The sequence below is a fragment of the Hylobates moloch genome, unplaced genomic scaffold, assembly GCF_009828535.3.
Source record: "Hylobates moloch isolate HMO894 unplaced genomic scaffold, HMol_V3 SCAFFOLD_8, whole genome shotgun sequence".
Classification (NCBI taxonomy): domain Eukaryota; kingdom Metazoa; phylum Chordata; class Mammalia; order Primates; family Hylobatidae; genus Hylobates; species Hylobates moloch.
The window spans coordinates 38,655,440-38,671,104 of record NW_026652283.1 but is presented as its reverse complement, the minus strand read 5'-3'; the positions used below and the strand labels follow the sequence as shown (position 1 = coordinate 38,671,104).

Genomic DNA, 15,665 nt, shown 5'->3' with positions numbered 1-15,665 from the left:
CTCCCTATGGGGCAGTGAGAGAAGCCTACTCTTTCCTGGAGGCAGGGGAATGGAGGGAATGACCTCTGAAGTATTCCTAATGGGGACAGAGGATGTGACACAGTCTTTACATGGGACTCCAAGAAAGTCCGTCTAGCCAGAAGTGTCCTCGGAGTCTCCTGAGAGACAGATGCTCGCTCCCGTGCAAGGACTGGCCTGGGGCCCCCTGAAACTAGAGCTGCTGCAGATGCTCCAGAGAATGTTCCCAAAAGGCTCAGCGTGGTCTGCCTGTCTTGGAGCCCTAGGGGATGCTCTCAGGCTTGGGCTCTTTGGGACAGCTAAAAGGTGACAGGGAGTGGCCCAGCCCCAGCCGCTGTGGCTAAAAATCCAGCCCCATGCTTGGCAGCCTGAATGTAGGGCCAGCACCTCCTGCTGAGAGCACAGCCCCAGCCTGTCTAGGAGGATGTTGTCAGGGCAACAGCACTTTGAGTGACAGGCAGGTCCCGAGGTACCAGTACACGACATCAAACTGCTCTGCCTCTAGGGAACAGGGCCTGGATCCAAGACCCCTGATGAGGGGGAGTTTCTCCTCCCCTTTCTTTCCCAGGAATCTGGTGTGGCAGAAAGCAGCAGCTCTGTGTGAGCTGCCCCCAAACCTACCTGCTATTCTCCCCTCTCCTGAACCCCCCGCGTTAGGTGCTAAAGATGCCTTACCCTGGACGGACAGATGGCCAGAGCCCTGGCACTGCCCTTTCTGGCCCCTCAGAGGCACTGGCAGCCTCAGCCTTCCCCATTCCTGAGATGGAAACAGCAGCCGCCGGAGCCTGGATGCCTGCCCTCCCCCGCCCTCTCGCCGCCCTGCCCCAGCCTCTGTTCTGGTTCCGCTCTTCCACGAGCTCATGAAAAATTCATCTGCCCAAACCTCAGCTCGCACACTGAGAAGACACACCCGGCCCACTCTTGGCGGCCCAGCTTTCGAAGGTTCAAGGCTCGTTTGGCTGCCGATGTGAGCCACGGTGTGGGCGTGCATGCGGGTGTGTGGGTGGGTGTGGGACCAGCTACGCACGGGTACTGGATACTCACTGGTGGGTGAATTTGTGCCATGTGCACATCGTGACCCGCATGGGCTCAACTGCCTGCCAGGCAAGCCCAACACTCAGCACCCAGCAGCAGGAGAGGGGGAAAAGCTGGGGCTAGAGTGTGGGCTGGGAGAACTAGCCCGGGCTGGGAACCATTCTAGGCCCCTCCTGCTGGGAGAACAGGACTCCTGATACTGTGTGCTGGTTCTAACTGATTAAAGCTGAGGCCTGAGGTCCAAGGTCCTTGGCCTCTGTGTCTGAGAAGGGCTAGGCAGACAGGACATATGAAAATGTAGTGCATTTGTGCCAAGGACATAGTGTATACTTGTGCGTGCATGTGTGGCTGTGGGCTGATATTACCTGTCAGAAGGGAGCTTCAGAACCCAGATATCAGGTAGCTAATTCCTCGATCCTTCCTGAATTGGGGATAACCCCCAAGACTCCCTCTTCCAACTCCATGGGCCCTGTCACTGGGAGAGGCTTAGCGCTAGGCCTGGCTTGAACGCCAGGTGAGTGATCGGAGAGAGACCGGACCAAGAACCCTGGCAACGGAAAGTCAGAAACGGTTATTTTTCTGGACCCCTGTTTTCTGTGACTTGTTGAAGAGAAATATTACCCCTGTTCCTATGGCTGTTCTCCCAGAGCAATAGGAGAGCGTGAAGTTATGAAATTGAGGGCACCTTCACTGAGCAATCGATTAGCAGCCGAGAGAGCTCGTGAATTGGCTGTCTGGACATTTCCAGTAATAAATTGTGAAATAGTCCATGAATAAGTAGTTGGCGGAGTTCAGAATTATCCCCTAGGAGATGTTGCAGGTCTAGAGACACATTACTAAGGCGAGCACCATTTTAATGCTCCGGGCTTTGGCTGTTAAATATGTATGCCATCCGCAAAGCACTTCCCGAAATTAATGGCATTTTACAGCTGCTCTGAAGGCAGCATATTTATATGGAGATGTATAGATTCTGGGGCTGTGGTGGCTTCACAAATGAAGTGCTAATTTTAGAGGATCAGGCCAGGGAGGGGCGTGAAGACAGGGTCAGGAAGTGAGCTATCTCAGGGACCTTTCCTGGAACGGTTTTCCACTATCAGCCATGAGTTTTAACCTTTGATGACATTGGGCGTGGCCTCTAGGCTGCAAAGCTCACTGCAGTAACCAGCCAAATAGCATACAAGAAAAAGATAAGGGTGATGATGATTAATAATAATAATAAAAACCTTGTGAGGCAGGGTCTCTCATTTTCCCCATTTTACAGAAGGAGGTGAATTTTGCGTAGGATTCTACGTGTGGTTGGCGGATCCTCTGGGAAAGATGGTACCTTCTCTCTAATTCTTTCCATCAGCTAAAGTCAGGGCCACCAGGTGCAGTGGTACAACTTGTCCATGGCACAAAAGCATCAACTAAAAGACCCTGCTCGCCAGGCCCCATGCCAGGGTGCAGGAGCATTGCCCAGAGATGAATGTGCATGAAGGCAGTGCATGGACCAGCCATTGTCCTCCTTCCTCCAGCCTCAGCACTTTTCCCAGGACCCACCTGGACTCTTCTCCAACCTCATTGAGCTGCCTACTTGGTTGGAAGGCGAGTGAGAGAGGCACTGAGATTAAGCATGGCGCCTAGCCGAGGGTCCAGCTTCCTACCCAGTTAGACTCGGAATCCCTGGATAGTCGGGAATTCCTTGGGGATTCAGAGACCGCCCCGCCCCCACCAGTTCTTTCCCTGAAGCATCCCAAAGGACTGTTGAAAAGCTCCAGTGGATCAAGCATGGGGCAGGATGGGATCTGGAGAATTAGCACTGCTGGGAGAGAGGGCCAAACACTCAAGCCTGCCACCACAGCGGGAGCCCAGCAGGAGGCTGCTGGTGAGCATCTGCTCCTAGGACCTCTGACGAGGGTCTTCACCGGATCTTCCACTGCCCATCCCACCCAGGGGCTCATGAGGTCAAGGGAATGGCCCTGCCAGTTGAGTGAAGGGTGAGACGCCTCCACAGTTAAGCACGTGCCTTAATCTGGGCATGCGGACATGAGCTTCCTGGTTTCCTGCATTCTGTCAGCTAACCATGGTCACACAGCCACTGAAGGCTTGAGACATTCTGTCACGTCGGGATGCTGAGGCAGGTCTGGGGACGTTTGGCTGACAGAAAGAGGCCTAGGAGCTATAGGCAGGAACAGGGCAGGGGGCGAAGGAAGGAGTCTCAGATGAGTCGGAAGACTAGAGTTGTCCAGGAACAGGCTCTGGGATGGCAGCCCTTTACCTGATTTGGGGATCTGGAAAAGCAGATGAACTCCAGAAGGTCTGACCCCAGGGAATAGACAGGAGACACAAGCCAGGCAGAGGTGCAGCTGACTGGGAAGGATTGGAACTGGATCCCATCACTGTAGTTCAGCTCCTGTGTGATTTTGGGCAACTTGCTGACCTTCTCTGAGCCTGAATTTCCTCATCTATCACATAGGGACAGTGTTACTATCTGCAAGCTAGTGAGGCTTAAATCAAACAGTCTGTGACAAAGAGTTTAAGTCAGTGCCTGGTGCAGAGTGGAACTCAATTGTGTTGAATTTTCTGGGAGTTCAGCGCATCCATCACGGACACGGGATGGGGCTTTGTGAGTGAAGCCAGATAGACGGTGCCGGCAGAAGCGTGGACTTGCGTGTTGACCTGGACTCGGGGACCTTGCTGCATCAGAGCCCACAGTTCCTCGCACTGCATATCTCGACTGGATGAAGTGGATTGCCTCTCTCCACTGGCTCTTCTGCCTCTCCTCCCGGTTATTCTTTGCAGGGTTGCCAGGGGTTTGTTTCTAAATGAGAAATCAGACAAAGTCATGCTCTGTTCAAATCCGGTCCAAGGCTCCCCATCACCCAGAAAGAAAGAAGCCTGTGGCAGGTGGAGGGGGTGGATGGTGGGGGGTCTGGCATGGGACAGGCATCTCTGACCCACAAGCACCTTCCTGGGGATCACCTGCCCCGGAGGGAGGAGCACCATGGGCCTCAGACACAGAACTCGCACTCTGGGGTCACACTAACCTGAATTCAGATCTTCTCTCCCTGCCAGCTGGGGGGGCTTGCACAAGTCACATATCCTCATGAACTTCACTTTCTGCATCTATAAAATGGGATCATTCATACCCACCCCAGGGGGCTGACATTAAGGTGAAATGAGGCGATACCAGCTCCTGTCTGCTGAGCTCCCCTGGGCTCTGTGCTAGGCCCCCCACGGGCATAAACTCACTTGCTAATTGACCAGTGCCTGGCACAGCCACCTACCGATGAGCTGTCCCTGTTACCAGTAATCACTCCCCTGGGATCCTAACACAGGGGACTGAGGAGATTCTTGGAAAGAGAACGGCATCCAGGAGCGTGTAAATCTAATCTTTTAAATTGGAGTTGGAAGAGAAGTTAGAGCAGAAGACTTTCTGAAGAGCTTTCCACGGCAGCGTCCTCAGACTTGAGTGGACGTCAGAATTCCCCGGAGGGCTTCTGAAAACACAGATCGCTGGGCTTTCCCCAGAGTTTCCGGTTCAGTTAGGTCTGGGGTGGGGCCTGAGAATGTGCATTTCTAACAAGTTCCCAGGTAATGCTGATGCTGTGGGTGCAGGGACCACACGCTGAGCCTCTATTACTAGTGCAGCAAAGAGACCATGGGCCTTGGGATCAGTCTCCAGCTCAAAGCCCTGCTCCACCGCTCACTAGCTCTGCAACCACTGGGCAGTTAAATCAGTAAGTGCCTACCGAACTCCCGCCCCGTACCAGGTAGCCATTCATGAGGCCCCCAGCTGGCTCTCAGGACAGTGCTTTCCCGCTCCTGACTTCATGGGCCCTTTGTCTAAGCCACTCCAAGGGGTTTATAAAAACATGAGCAGAGGTCCTAGCCCTGACTCTCCAGTGCAAGCCTGCCTCCGCCCTAGCTACTCAGTCTTCGTCACCCCCTGCCCATCTGTCTCTGCAGGAGGAGCCCTTTGTCATGTTTCGGAAGTCAGACAGGACACTGTACGGGAATGACCGGTTCGAGGGCTACTGCATCGACCTGCTAAAGGAGCTGGCCCACATCCTCGGTTTCTCCTATGAGATCCGGCTGGTGGAGGACGGCAAGTACGGGGCGCAGGACGACAAGGGCCAGTGGAACGGCATGGTCAAGGAGCTCATTGACCACGTAAGCACGGATGGGAGCATGGGAGGGCTCAGGACCCTGGGGAGGCTTGGCCAAGTGCTGTCTGCACCACAGGGCTGGGCGGCCTGGCAGAGGAAGGCCCTGGGGACAGGAGTGATGGAGATGAATGCTGTGACCTTGAGGACTGAGGGGCCTCAGCTGAAGAAGTGCACCCCAGCTCTCATGGGCTGCCTTGCTCATACTCCCAAAGCCATTCCCCTCCGTACACACACAGATGCACTGGCCCCCATCTGATTCAGAGCCGGCCCCACTGGCAGCTTCGATGAACTTGCTCTGGAGGAGGCCTGTGGCTTCTTGGTATCTTCTGCTCCTTTAAAAACCACCAGAGGATGCCCCAGCTATGGGGCAAGGCACCCACATGAGACACTTCACCAAATTCTTGGACACAGAGAGAAACCTGTCACTGCATTGAGTAACTCTGGGTCTAGTGGGAGTCCAGGAAGCTGAGAGCTGGGAAGAAGGGATGAGCAGGGCCTGGCTGGGAACACCAAGGAGTCAGCCTCTTCCTCTGCCTGGGATCAGGAGAGGACTGAGTACAGCCGGGAGCCCAAGCAGGCAGGTGAGGTCGGTGGGGGGGACCTGGCCTTCTTGAGACATTGGGAGGAAGAGGGAGAAGCCACAGGCTGGGGACACCACCACAAGGGAGGAATCGGGAGGCCCTGGGCTCAAGTCCAAGTTCTTCCTCATTAGCTTTGTGAACAGGGGCAGGTCACTCGACCTCTCTGAGCAGTTTCCCCATCTATAAACTGGGCATGTTGATACGCCTTCCTCACGCGATTGTTGTCATAGTGGCACAAGACTGGGCCTAGAGTAAGTTCAGTAAGAGGGACCCTGGTAAGATGCTGTGAGCGAACACATCATAGTTCTCAGACGCCCAGGCTGTGGCCCAGCAGGTCTGAGTTCAAGCCTCAGTTTTGTTGTGTGACCGGGTAAGTTCATCAATCTCACTAAGCCTCAATGTCTTTATTTCTAAAATAGGAGTAATGGTTGTTGTTAGAGACAGAATCACCCAAGCTGGAGTGCAGTGGTGCCATCACAGCTCACTGCAGCCTCAAACTCCTGGGCTCAAGTGAGCCTCCTGCTTCAGCCTCCTGAGTAGCTGGGACTATAGGCACAAGGCACCACACCTGGCTAATTTTTTTTTCTTTCTTTTTTTTTTTTTTTTGTGGAGAACAGGATCTCACTTTGTTGTCCAGACTGTTCTCAAACTCCTGGATTCAAGTAATCCTCCTGCCTTGGCCTCCCAAAGTGCTGAGATTACAGGCATGAGCCAGCATGCCCTGCCTAAAATAGGAGTAATTAGCAACTACCACAGCTCCTGTGGTTGTTGGAGGAATTAAATAAGGCACCGTTTCCACAGGCTTACCTGGCACACAATAAACATGACCCGCCTTCCAGCTCAGGGCCCTTAACTTGACCGAAGCATTTTCTATCAAGGAGCTGCTGCTGAATTCGAGGACCTGATCCATACTGGACCTCTTAGATTCCTTCTCTCATTTATCCTTATAACAGCCCAGTGAGGTAGGTACTGTTATTAACACCCATTTTACAGATAGGGAGACTGAGGCAGAGAGAGACGAAGTGGTGGAGCCAGAATTTGGAGTCTCCCTGCCTCGTAGCCCTGTGTTCCAGCTTCTGCAAAGAACCATCCTGACCCCAGGGGCCAGGACGGAGGGAGGTTCATGCAGAGATCTTTGCAACCCACAGAGTACCAGCCAAAGGTTTTTATGACTTCACCTCTCCAGGATGGGAGCAGGCAGCATCAGGGCCTTCGGTTAAGCCCCTTTGCCTCTGTCTGAGGGGAGCTGCCTACAGAGACCTTGGAGGTTGCAAGTGGGGAGGGAGGCTGGAGCTCAAGGCGTGAAGGCTGGAGCCTGGCCCGGTGGAGTCATTTCCTAGTCCCCAGCAAATTGGGCTCCTGGGGAAGTCTAACAGGAGACTCAAATGGTCAAGAGCATGAACTCGAGCCGGGTTTGATTCAAACTCTTCCACTTGCTAGCTGTGCATTCCTGGACAAGTTTCTTAACCTCTCTGTGTCTCAGTTTCCACATCTGTAAAAGGGAAATGGTATTAATAGGACCTACTTCATAAGATTGTTAGGAAGATTAAGTTAACGTAGTGTATTACGTAGTCATCACCATGTCAGTATTTACTATTATTATTTTTATTTTTATCCTTACAACTATTCCTTGGAGGCTGGGGAGGGGGCTTCAGGAAGTCCCCTTATCTCTCTGAGCTGCACTTTCCTAACCTGACAGTGAGAATAATAATACCTGCTCCACGTTCTTCACAGCTTGTTGTGAGCCTCAGAGGAGACAACGGGTGCGGAAGCAGCTTCTAGATTGTAGAATTCAATATAAACGGAAGGGAGTGGTGTTGTCACCGTTATTAGTAATAACTATAATTATTATGGAAATTAGTCAGCAGGCCCCAGAGGCATCTCCATCTTATCCCCTCCCCTGCATTTATGAGTGGGGCTTGGAGTCTGGGGCTCCGGGTAGGCTCTGAGGCTGTCACTTGCAGAGGCAAGCTGGGCAGGGGAGAAGGAAGATCACGTGGAAGGTGGAGGCTGTGTGCGGAGGTAAGCGGGGCTGGGCCACCCTCACCACCCACAGCTTTGAAGAGCTGTTTGCAAGGGAATGTGATCAGAGAAGCCCAGCATCAGCCTGACCTCCCTAAGCTGACCCTGAGCTGGGAAAAGGAGGGAGTGTGGTCCACGGCCTCCGAGCAGCCAGGCGGTGCTTTGGGCAGCCCAGTATTCACCAGGGTTACAGGCCTGATGGGACATGCAGGGAACCTTGTTAAGCCCGATTCTCTACAATTGATGAGCCTATTAATCCTAGCTTGGTGCCATTTTTAATAACATTATAACCATTTATTAGCGTCGTCAGATAATTAGTCTTCTCACGAGCCCATAGAAAGCGTGGTAAAGGCTTGGCAATATTATTACTTCCTTGTTAGGGAACTGAATGTAGGCGTAAAGATGATGAATGCCCACCTTTGTAAGTATCTGCCCCCCGGGACCCATTTGGAGGCCCTGGGTGGAGCCTCTGACCAGCAAGACTTAAAAAGCCCTTCCTGGATACTCCCTGCTAGCCTCTGTCCCATGCCACATGGTCTTCCAAGGGTTGCAGAGGAAGATGGGGTGGCTAGAGGATGCATCGCCTCCTGCTGACACACTCGCCTGCCCCAAGTTGCCTTGAACTATAGGGGCAACAACAAACATGATCAGACAGAGCAGTGATTATTCCCTCCATCCCCCATCTCTCTTCCAAATTTCGCTCTCTCTATATTTACTGCCTGCTTGTCTGTTTCCTCTTTCAAAAATCTTCTACTCACATCCGTGCCTTAAATTATTTCCACGTGTTTTGATGACTCTGGAATCTAACCGAAATGGGTTCAAATTCTGGGCCTAGCACATGTTCAGCTGACAGCGGGAAAGTTATTCCATTTCTCTGGCCTCCATTTCCGTGTCTACAAAATGGGGATAATAAAAGAGCCTCCTGCCTGGCATTGGTGGGAAGATTTAATGAGATATGGCACCAAAATGCTTCGCCAAGTTCCCGGTGCTCAGTACACAGAAGCTGTCCCTCTCATCACTGCTCCTTCCAGGGACAGCCTCCCTGTCTAAAGTATGGCCATGATTGAATGGGATGGTGGTGGGAGGGTGGCCCCTCAGCTGTGGTCATCCTGCCAGGCCACAGTAGTCCAGGACCTAGACCTTACCCCCACTGGATCCAAACAGGGAGCCTCCAGGAGCTGACTCACATTGATGAGACTCACAGGAAACTGAGGCACCACCAAGGTGCCACCTTCTTACTTTACTTGGGGCATTGGGCTTTTCTGACGCTAGGAGTCCCCATCTGCCATCCAGAGCTTCTGTGTCCTGGCACCAGGTGCCCAGGAGCCCACTTGCGGAGTGCAGGGGCAGAACCCCAAGAGTGGAGAGCCTGGAGTCAAGAGGAGGGCTGCTGCTGGAGAAGGGGGAAAGAGGCAGGCCTTGAGGAGTCTCAGGTGCTGAACCAAGGAACTGGACTTTAGTCCTGAGGGCTGTGGAGAATTTGAACCCACTGAAGTGGAGCCAGGGGGTGACATCGACTTGGCACTTGAGGAAGGTCACTCTGCTGCTGTGCCAAACCTGAGCCAGTATGAAGGCCATCTCTGGGACCCAAGTAGGGCAAGCATGGTGGCCTCACTCAGAGTGCTGCTCTAGGAAAGGAGGAAGTAGATGCACAGCCAGCAGACAAGCAGGTAGAACTGATGAGGCTGGTGATTGGTGGGATGGAGGAGGTGGGGGAAAGGGAGGAGTTACGGACAGGGCATGAAATTCTACTCTAGACAGTTAAGGAGGTGATGGTGTCCTGCTCACATCAAAAGCCCCCCAGAGAAATTGAGGATTTGGGAAACATAGTGAGGTCCATTTGGGATGTGTTGGGATTGGGGTCCCCGTAGATGGTGGCCCTGTGGCTGGGCACTTGGAGGAAGGAGCAGGGCTGGAGGCTGAGCACTAGGAGTCATCAGCACATCCTGCAGCAAGCCTGGGAGGTGGAGACGCCAGCTGCTCGGGGGGAGCAGAGATGAGGACCCGGGGTGGGACCCTGAATGGCACAGATGAAAGGGTGGAAGCCACAAGATGCCTGGGCTGGCAAGGCTGGAGGGGAAGGAAGAGAATCAGGAGAGCATGGGGTGAAGGAGGCCCAAGGAGGAGAGGCTATTAGAAAGCGGGGAGGTTCACTGGCCGCAAGGAGGTCAAGGGAGATGAGGAATGGGCATCCTCGAGTTGGCACAAGCGTGACCTCCCGGGGGTAAAAGGTCAGCCCCAGCAGGGTCCTCGAGTGCTCCTGTTCTCAAATTTCACCCTGGCAGACCCAGGATTCTGTCCTGGCTGCTCTCCCAGCCCCCTGCATCAGAGCAAGAGGGAGGCTAACAGGGATGCACAGAAGCTCTGCAGGCCACGGGAAATTGATTCTTTTCTCTCTAAGTTGTTACATCTCCCTGCAGTATGGATGGCCAGATAAGAAGTTTTCCCTGCCTCATAGATGGGGCTGGACCAAGATGAAGTATGGAACACAATGGAGACAAAGAGTCATCACTGGTAGCCTTAGCATATTGTATACTTTCCTATGGAGAAGTTGTACCACCCACACATCCCCTCTGCTTCCCAGTAACACTGAGTGCAGACCAGGGAGGGTGGCACAGCTAGAAGTGCCAATTTCCCTGTGTGACTCTTCTTACCGATGGGGAGCACCTGATGGGCTAAACTTGGCTGCTGCCCCAACACCTGGCATGGGCTGGACACACACAGAGCAGCCTCGCTGAATGAGGGACACGTGGGTGAACACAGGGACTTGCATGCTTTGTCCAGAGGCGTGGTTATTGTGGGGTCATGACTAGCTGGCTTCCCAGCCACGCTGTGTGTGAGGAGGGCCTCATGTCAAGGCCATGACCCCATTGCCCACCTTGTCCACCATCTTCCAACCAGAAGCAGATCTGAGTTCTGGCCCGCATGCATGCGTCTCAGGAGGAGCCTCACACCCTTGTTTGTGTGGCCAGGAAATGCTCTGCCCAAGCTACCTCCTTTGGGCTGGGCCAGCACGCTTGCAAGTGAAGCATGCTGGGAGCTCCCCTGGGGCAAGTTGGAATCCTGGAGAGGACAGGGCAGTTGAGGGCAGGGGGAACTGCAAAGCTGGACTCCTGTTGGAGCATCCAGGTTGCCCAGAGCAATGACTGTGGAGCCCTGGGGGAGCTCAGGATGTCTCCAGGGTCTGTCTGGGGAGACCAGGGAAGCAGGTGAGGGGTGCAGGATGGACTTGCGGCCCCATCAAGAGTCACTGCAGAACTGTCAGCTCCAGAATTCGGTGAGCAGAGACCAGCCTGGGGAAAGGCCTGGAAAGAGCCTGGCAGGGGCCCAGGTCCGGACAAACAGGTGTAAGAGAGCAAGAGGGCTTGAGGGATGAAAGGAGTATTGGGGGAAACCCAGGTCAGAAGGAGCAGCTGAAACATGCAAGCTCCCCTGCTGAGGATCATTTGTTCCTTCATCAATTCCACAAAACTTTATCGAGCAATGTCTCAGCCTGGGAGCCTGCAGAGCAGAGCCTGAGGCAGGGGATTATGCCATTACTCAATTAGGGGTTGTGATGCCAGGGAGAGAATGAGGGGCAAGGGCAAGGGATGTGGAGGAGGAAGGAGGAAGGCAACACAAGGATGTGTTATTGAGCTGGTTGCCATAGAGGGTGACTAATGTCTCAGTCTGCACCCTGGAAAAACTTGACAAAGTGTGTCAGGACCATCTCTTGGGGTAAGCAGAGGAAGGGTAAACAGGTTTATCCACTGGCTCCTGACTCCCATGCATTCTGGGTTTGGCATGGTGGGCATGGGAATGAATCGGGATCTTGCAGCAGCGTCTGTGAGAAACCACAGGGCTGGAGGCCAGAGGTGGCCAGTTGGGCAGGCGTTGAGATGCTGTCAGATTGGACCTGCATGAGTCTGGCCAGAGCCAGAGGATCTGAAAGGCTGCCTGAGAGGGGTCTGAGCCCAGCGCCAGCTGATAATGTGCCAGACCCGGAGTGGTGACTAGGCAGTGAGGGTGACCCAGGCAGACATGGTCCTTATCCTCCGGGGGCAAACAACGAATCAGACAAGTGAGATTTCATTAAGATTTTGATCAGTGCTGCAACAGGAAAGATAGAGGGCTTTGGGAGTGTACCCCAAGGAAGAGGCCTCAAGCTTCCCTGAGGAAGTGACTATTAGGCTGCGACCTGAAGAATGAGGAAGAGATATCCCAGGCAGGTCTAAGACACATGTCTGGATGGATGGCGGAGGCTGCTGAAGTCTCCATCTGGTCAGAGCTTGGCTGGGGCTGCAGCTGAGTTCGTGGAGTCCCAGAGCACTGGCAGGACTGTGCTAGGGCTAGCCCTGGACAGACAGCACCCTTGTGGACATGCAGGGGGTGGGGACGGTATTCTTTCAGAGATGGCGATAGAGATTGTGATGCATCTTTTGGAGTGTGCCCTGAAGCAGGGAAATCCCACTGAGCCTTCCTAAGAAATAGGCACAGGCTGGTCCCCGCGGGGACTCAGGAACCAGGCAGTTCTCCCAAGCTTGGGAGAGGCACAGCCATCCTTTCTCACTGTCAGACATCCATCAGCTCAGGAAGCCTGTGTGCCAACCAGAGACATGACCCACTGGTTGATACTTAAGAATTTTCTAGCACCCGTTCCCCATCTATTTAAATATATGTGGGCTTTTCACAGTGCCGTTTCCCAAGGTTATCGATGGCCACAGTGCTAATTGTTAAGATTGACAGCTAGCTGACAGGCCATCCACAGATATTCTCTCTGACTTGCTATGCCCCCGCCCCTGCTCCCCTTTCCCTGCCCCCACCAACTGCAGGATGGCACTCCTGAGACAGCACTTGCTGGGGGATCTCTTTTAAACCTCCAGTGCTCCCAGTGACTGATTTATTCATTTCTGCAATGAATCTATCAAGTCAGGCCCCATGCTAGCAGCTGTGGATACAGCAGTGAACAAAACAGGCAGGAACCCTTCCCTGATCCTCAAGATCCTACATTCTAGTGGAAGAAATGGGCCATTATCTATGAACATAGGACTAGATATAAATATTCAATGAGAGCAAGTGTTCTGGGCAAGGAATGTGGCTGGGTGGAAGAGCTTCCCTGATTCCCAGACTGGGGCCTGGGCTGACAGTTCCTATAGATCAGGGAGCAGTGGGGAGTCACTGTGACCCATCCCAGGAAACTTTGGGGGAAGAGCTCGGAGACTCGAGAGGTCAGGGCTAGCCATGCCCTGTCCCCTTCACCAGCAGCAGTCAGGGGAAGCCAGGAAGGGCATCTGGTTAGGCAGCAGAAGCTGGTGATGAGGGTTGGGTGAAGGAGGACATGGATTTGGGAAGCTGTCCCCCAACCCCAGTTATGGCCATGGCACAGTGAACTGTGGTTTCCCAGCCTCCAGGTGGGTTGGCAGGTGTGACGGGAAGATCTGTTATCAAAGACACACTACCATTGCCCCCGCTGTGTCTCATCTTCCTCCCAACTAGGAACTAGACCTTGGTTCTGGCCTGCATGTGTTGGCCCCAACATCTGTCTGCAACGCCAGGGATGGTTCTGCCCAATCCCACTGCCCCAGCCTGGAGCAGTGCTCTATGGAGCTGGACATGCTGGGAGCTCACCTGGGGGCAGGGGAAAGAGATGGGCTCCAAAGGTGGACCCTCCCCAGACCAGCCAGGTTGCCCAGGGCAGTGACTGGAGAGCTCTGTGGAGCTGAGGATTCACCAGGACCTCTCTGATGTGGGAATGAGGGCAGGTGAGGGCTATCGGTGCTAGGGTCCACTGACAGGTCAGAAGGAAGAGGGGCAGCAACGTTCAGGTGGGTTCATCCGGGGCCAGGGCACAAGCAGCAGGCTGTAAACTCTGGAGAGAGGCAGGCAGGGGACAGGATCAGGTGAACTGGTGGGAGTTAGTGCAGGAAACCCGATGCCAGAGCTCAGCCCATTAGGCTGGGGTAAGGGGAGAACAGGACCCTTGGGGGTATTTTGATGCTCATTCTTCGAGCAAAATTTGATTGAGCCCCTACATTGAGCCAGGCTTTGTGTTAATCCCTAGAGACACATCAGTGAGTGAAACAAGCTCATTCCCCACGCTCCTGGGCTGTATATCCTGGCAGAGGAGCTGGGCGTCCCACAGTGACTTACAAATAAAAATTCCATAGTGATAAAGGCACAGAGGAGCAGTGCAGGGGCTCTGGGAGTATGTAACCAGGACCTAGCCTGGGGGCAGGGGGGCTCACTGCCTTCAGCTCTGTTGGGCTGTTGCTAGGGCAGGCCCTGCCCTGTCTGGGCTAGTACGACTGTCAGGGTATGAGGTCTGGGGAGAGAACTTGCACTGAAGGGACACGGAGCCCACGGTGCATCCAACCTGGGGACCCCTATGGGGTATATGAAGCAGGGAAGACCTGCCCATCCTTCCCGAAGGACAGAGGCATGGGGATGGAGCTTGCTGGGCCTCAGAAATTGGGCTGTCCTCTCAGGTCCAGGAAGGGTACACACATCTTTCCTCACCATTAGGCAGTGAGGCTGCTGTCACTCAGGAAGCTGGTGAATGAATCACAAGTACTAGTAGTTGACCCATCGGTTGACACTTATGAATGGGCTAGCACCTGTTTCCCCTCTGTTCAAATGTGTGGACCGTTCAGGGTGTTGGTTTGTTAGGTTCATGTCCAGGGCCCTTCAGGGACACAGTGTTTTCTTAAGCTTGGAGGCTGTGGCTCAGCAGCAGACACTGTCTGTGACTTGCTTTATCCTCTTGTAAACGGCCGTGTGCTCTGCCAGCTGACCCAGAGGACACGCTCGCTGGGTGCCTCGTCTAAAGCAGCAACATCCTACTCATTCATTCCCAGAGTCTCTACGAAAGGCCTACTATGTGCCAGACACTGTGCCAGCCACGGGGCACACAACGGTGAAAAGGTGACAGGCTCCAGCCTCACTCTCCCGAGCTCATGGTCTGGGGCGGGGGAAGTGGAAACACCCAGAGAATCAGCCAATGCCTCTAAAATCACAACCGTGATCAGTGCTGGGAGTGACAAGTGCCTGATGCGATGAGAACAGTCGCCAGGGAGTTCTGATTTCCTCTGAGGCTTGTGTCTGTGGAAGTGATGATTGGGCTGAGATCTGAAGCAGAAGTCGGCATTCACTAGACAAAGAGTTTGGGGAGAAAGTGGTTCCAGGTGGAGAACAGTTCATGTGCAGTATCCGGAGGTAAGAGGAGGGGCTGGATGAACGTAGATCAGAGGGGCTGCAGGAAGCCTGGGAGGAAGAGAGGAGGGCAGGACAGTGTAAAAAGTGCTGGAGAGCCTTTCGTTGCGGCAGCCACCAGCCACACGGGCTTATTTAATGTTAAGCTTTAATTAATTAAAATTCAATTGAAGTATAAATTCAGTTCCTCAGTCTTACAAGCCACATTTCAAATGCTTGACAGCCACGTGTGGCCCCCAGTTGCCATATTGGGCAGTGCAGACAGAGAACTTTTTCATCGTTGCAGGAAGCTCTGTTGGACAGCACTGGACTAGATCATGCATGGCTGTAAACAACCCTAGTAAGAATTTTTTTATCCCAAGGGCATTGGGAAGTCCTGACCTACTTTAATTAGCACCATGGATAGGGATAGATTCTAGTTGGAGAAACACCACTTTGGGAAAAGAGCAGACGGTGAATTCCATGATGCCACATACCAGAGATGTGGGCAGGATGCCAGAAGAATATCCGGGGAAGAGTCCCGTATGCATGGCAGGAGTGAGGCTGGCGTACTTAGGCAACTGTGGAAGTAGCAGAGGGACCTGGAGGTGGCAAGGGTGTACCAGCAGCTTTCTGCAGCTGCAGGGCTCCCAAGCCAGGCAGTGTGAAGTGTATGCTGGGAAGCCCCATGGTC

At 53.6% G+C, this 15,665-nt stretch overlaps 1 protein-coding gene across 3 annotated transcripts in view; it reads left to right on the top strand.

Annotated features, from left to right (window-relative positions):
- Positions 1-15,665, top strand: part of GRIK3 (glutamate ionotropic receptor kainate type subunit 3) — a 237,258-nt gene that overhangs the window by 185,079 nt on the left and 36,514 nt on the right. For all 3 annotated transcript variants that reach the window (XR_009214451.1, XM_032160273.2, XM_058442289.1), the window contains exon 10: positions 5,002-5,205. Coding sequence is in view for 2 of the 3 variants with exons in the window: in XM_032160273.2 (XP_032016164.1) it covers positions 5,002-5,205 (204 nt within the window). In the remaining variant the exon portion in view is untranslated. The remainder of the gene's footprint in view (positions 1-5,001; positions 5,206-15,665) is intronic.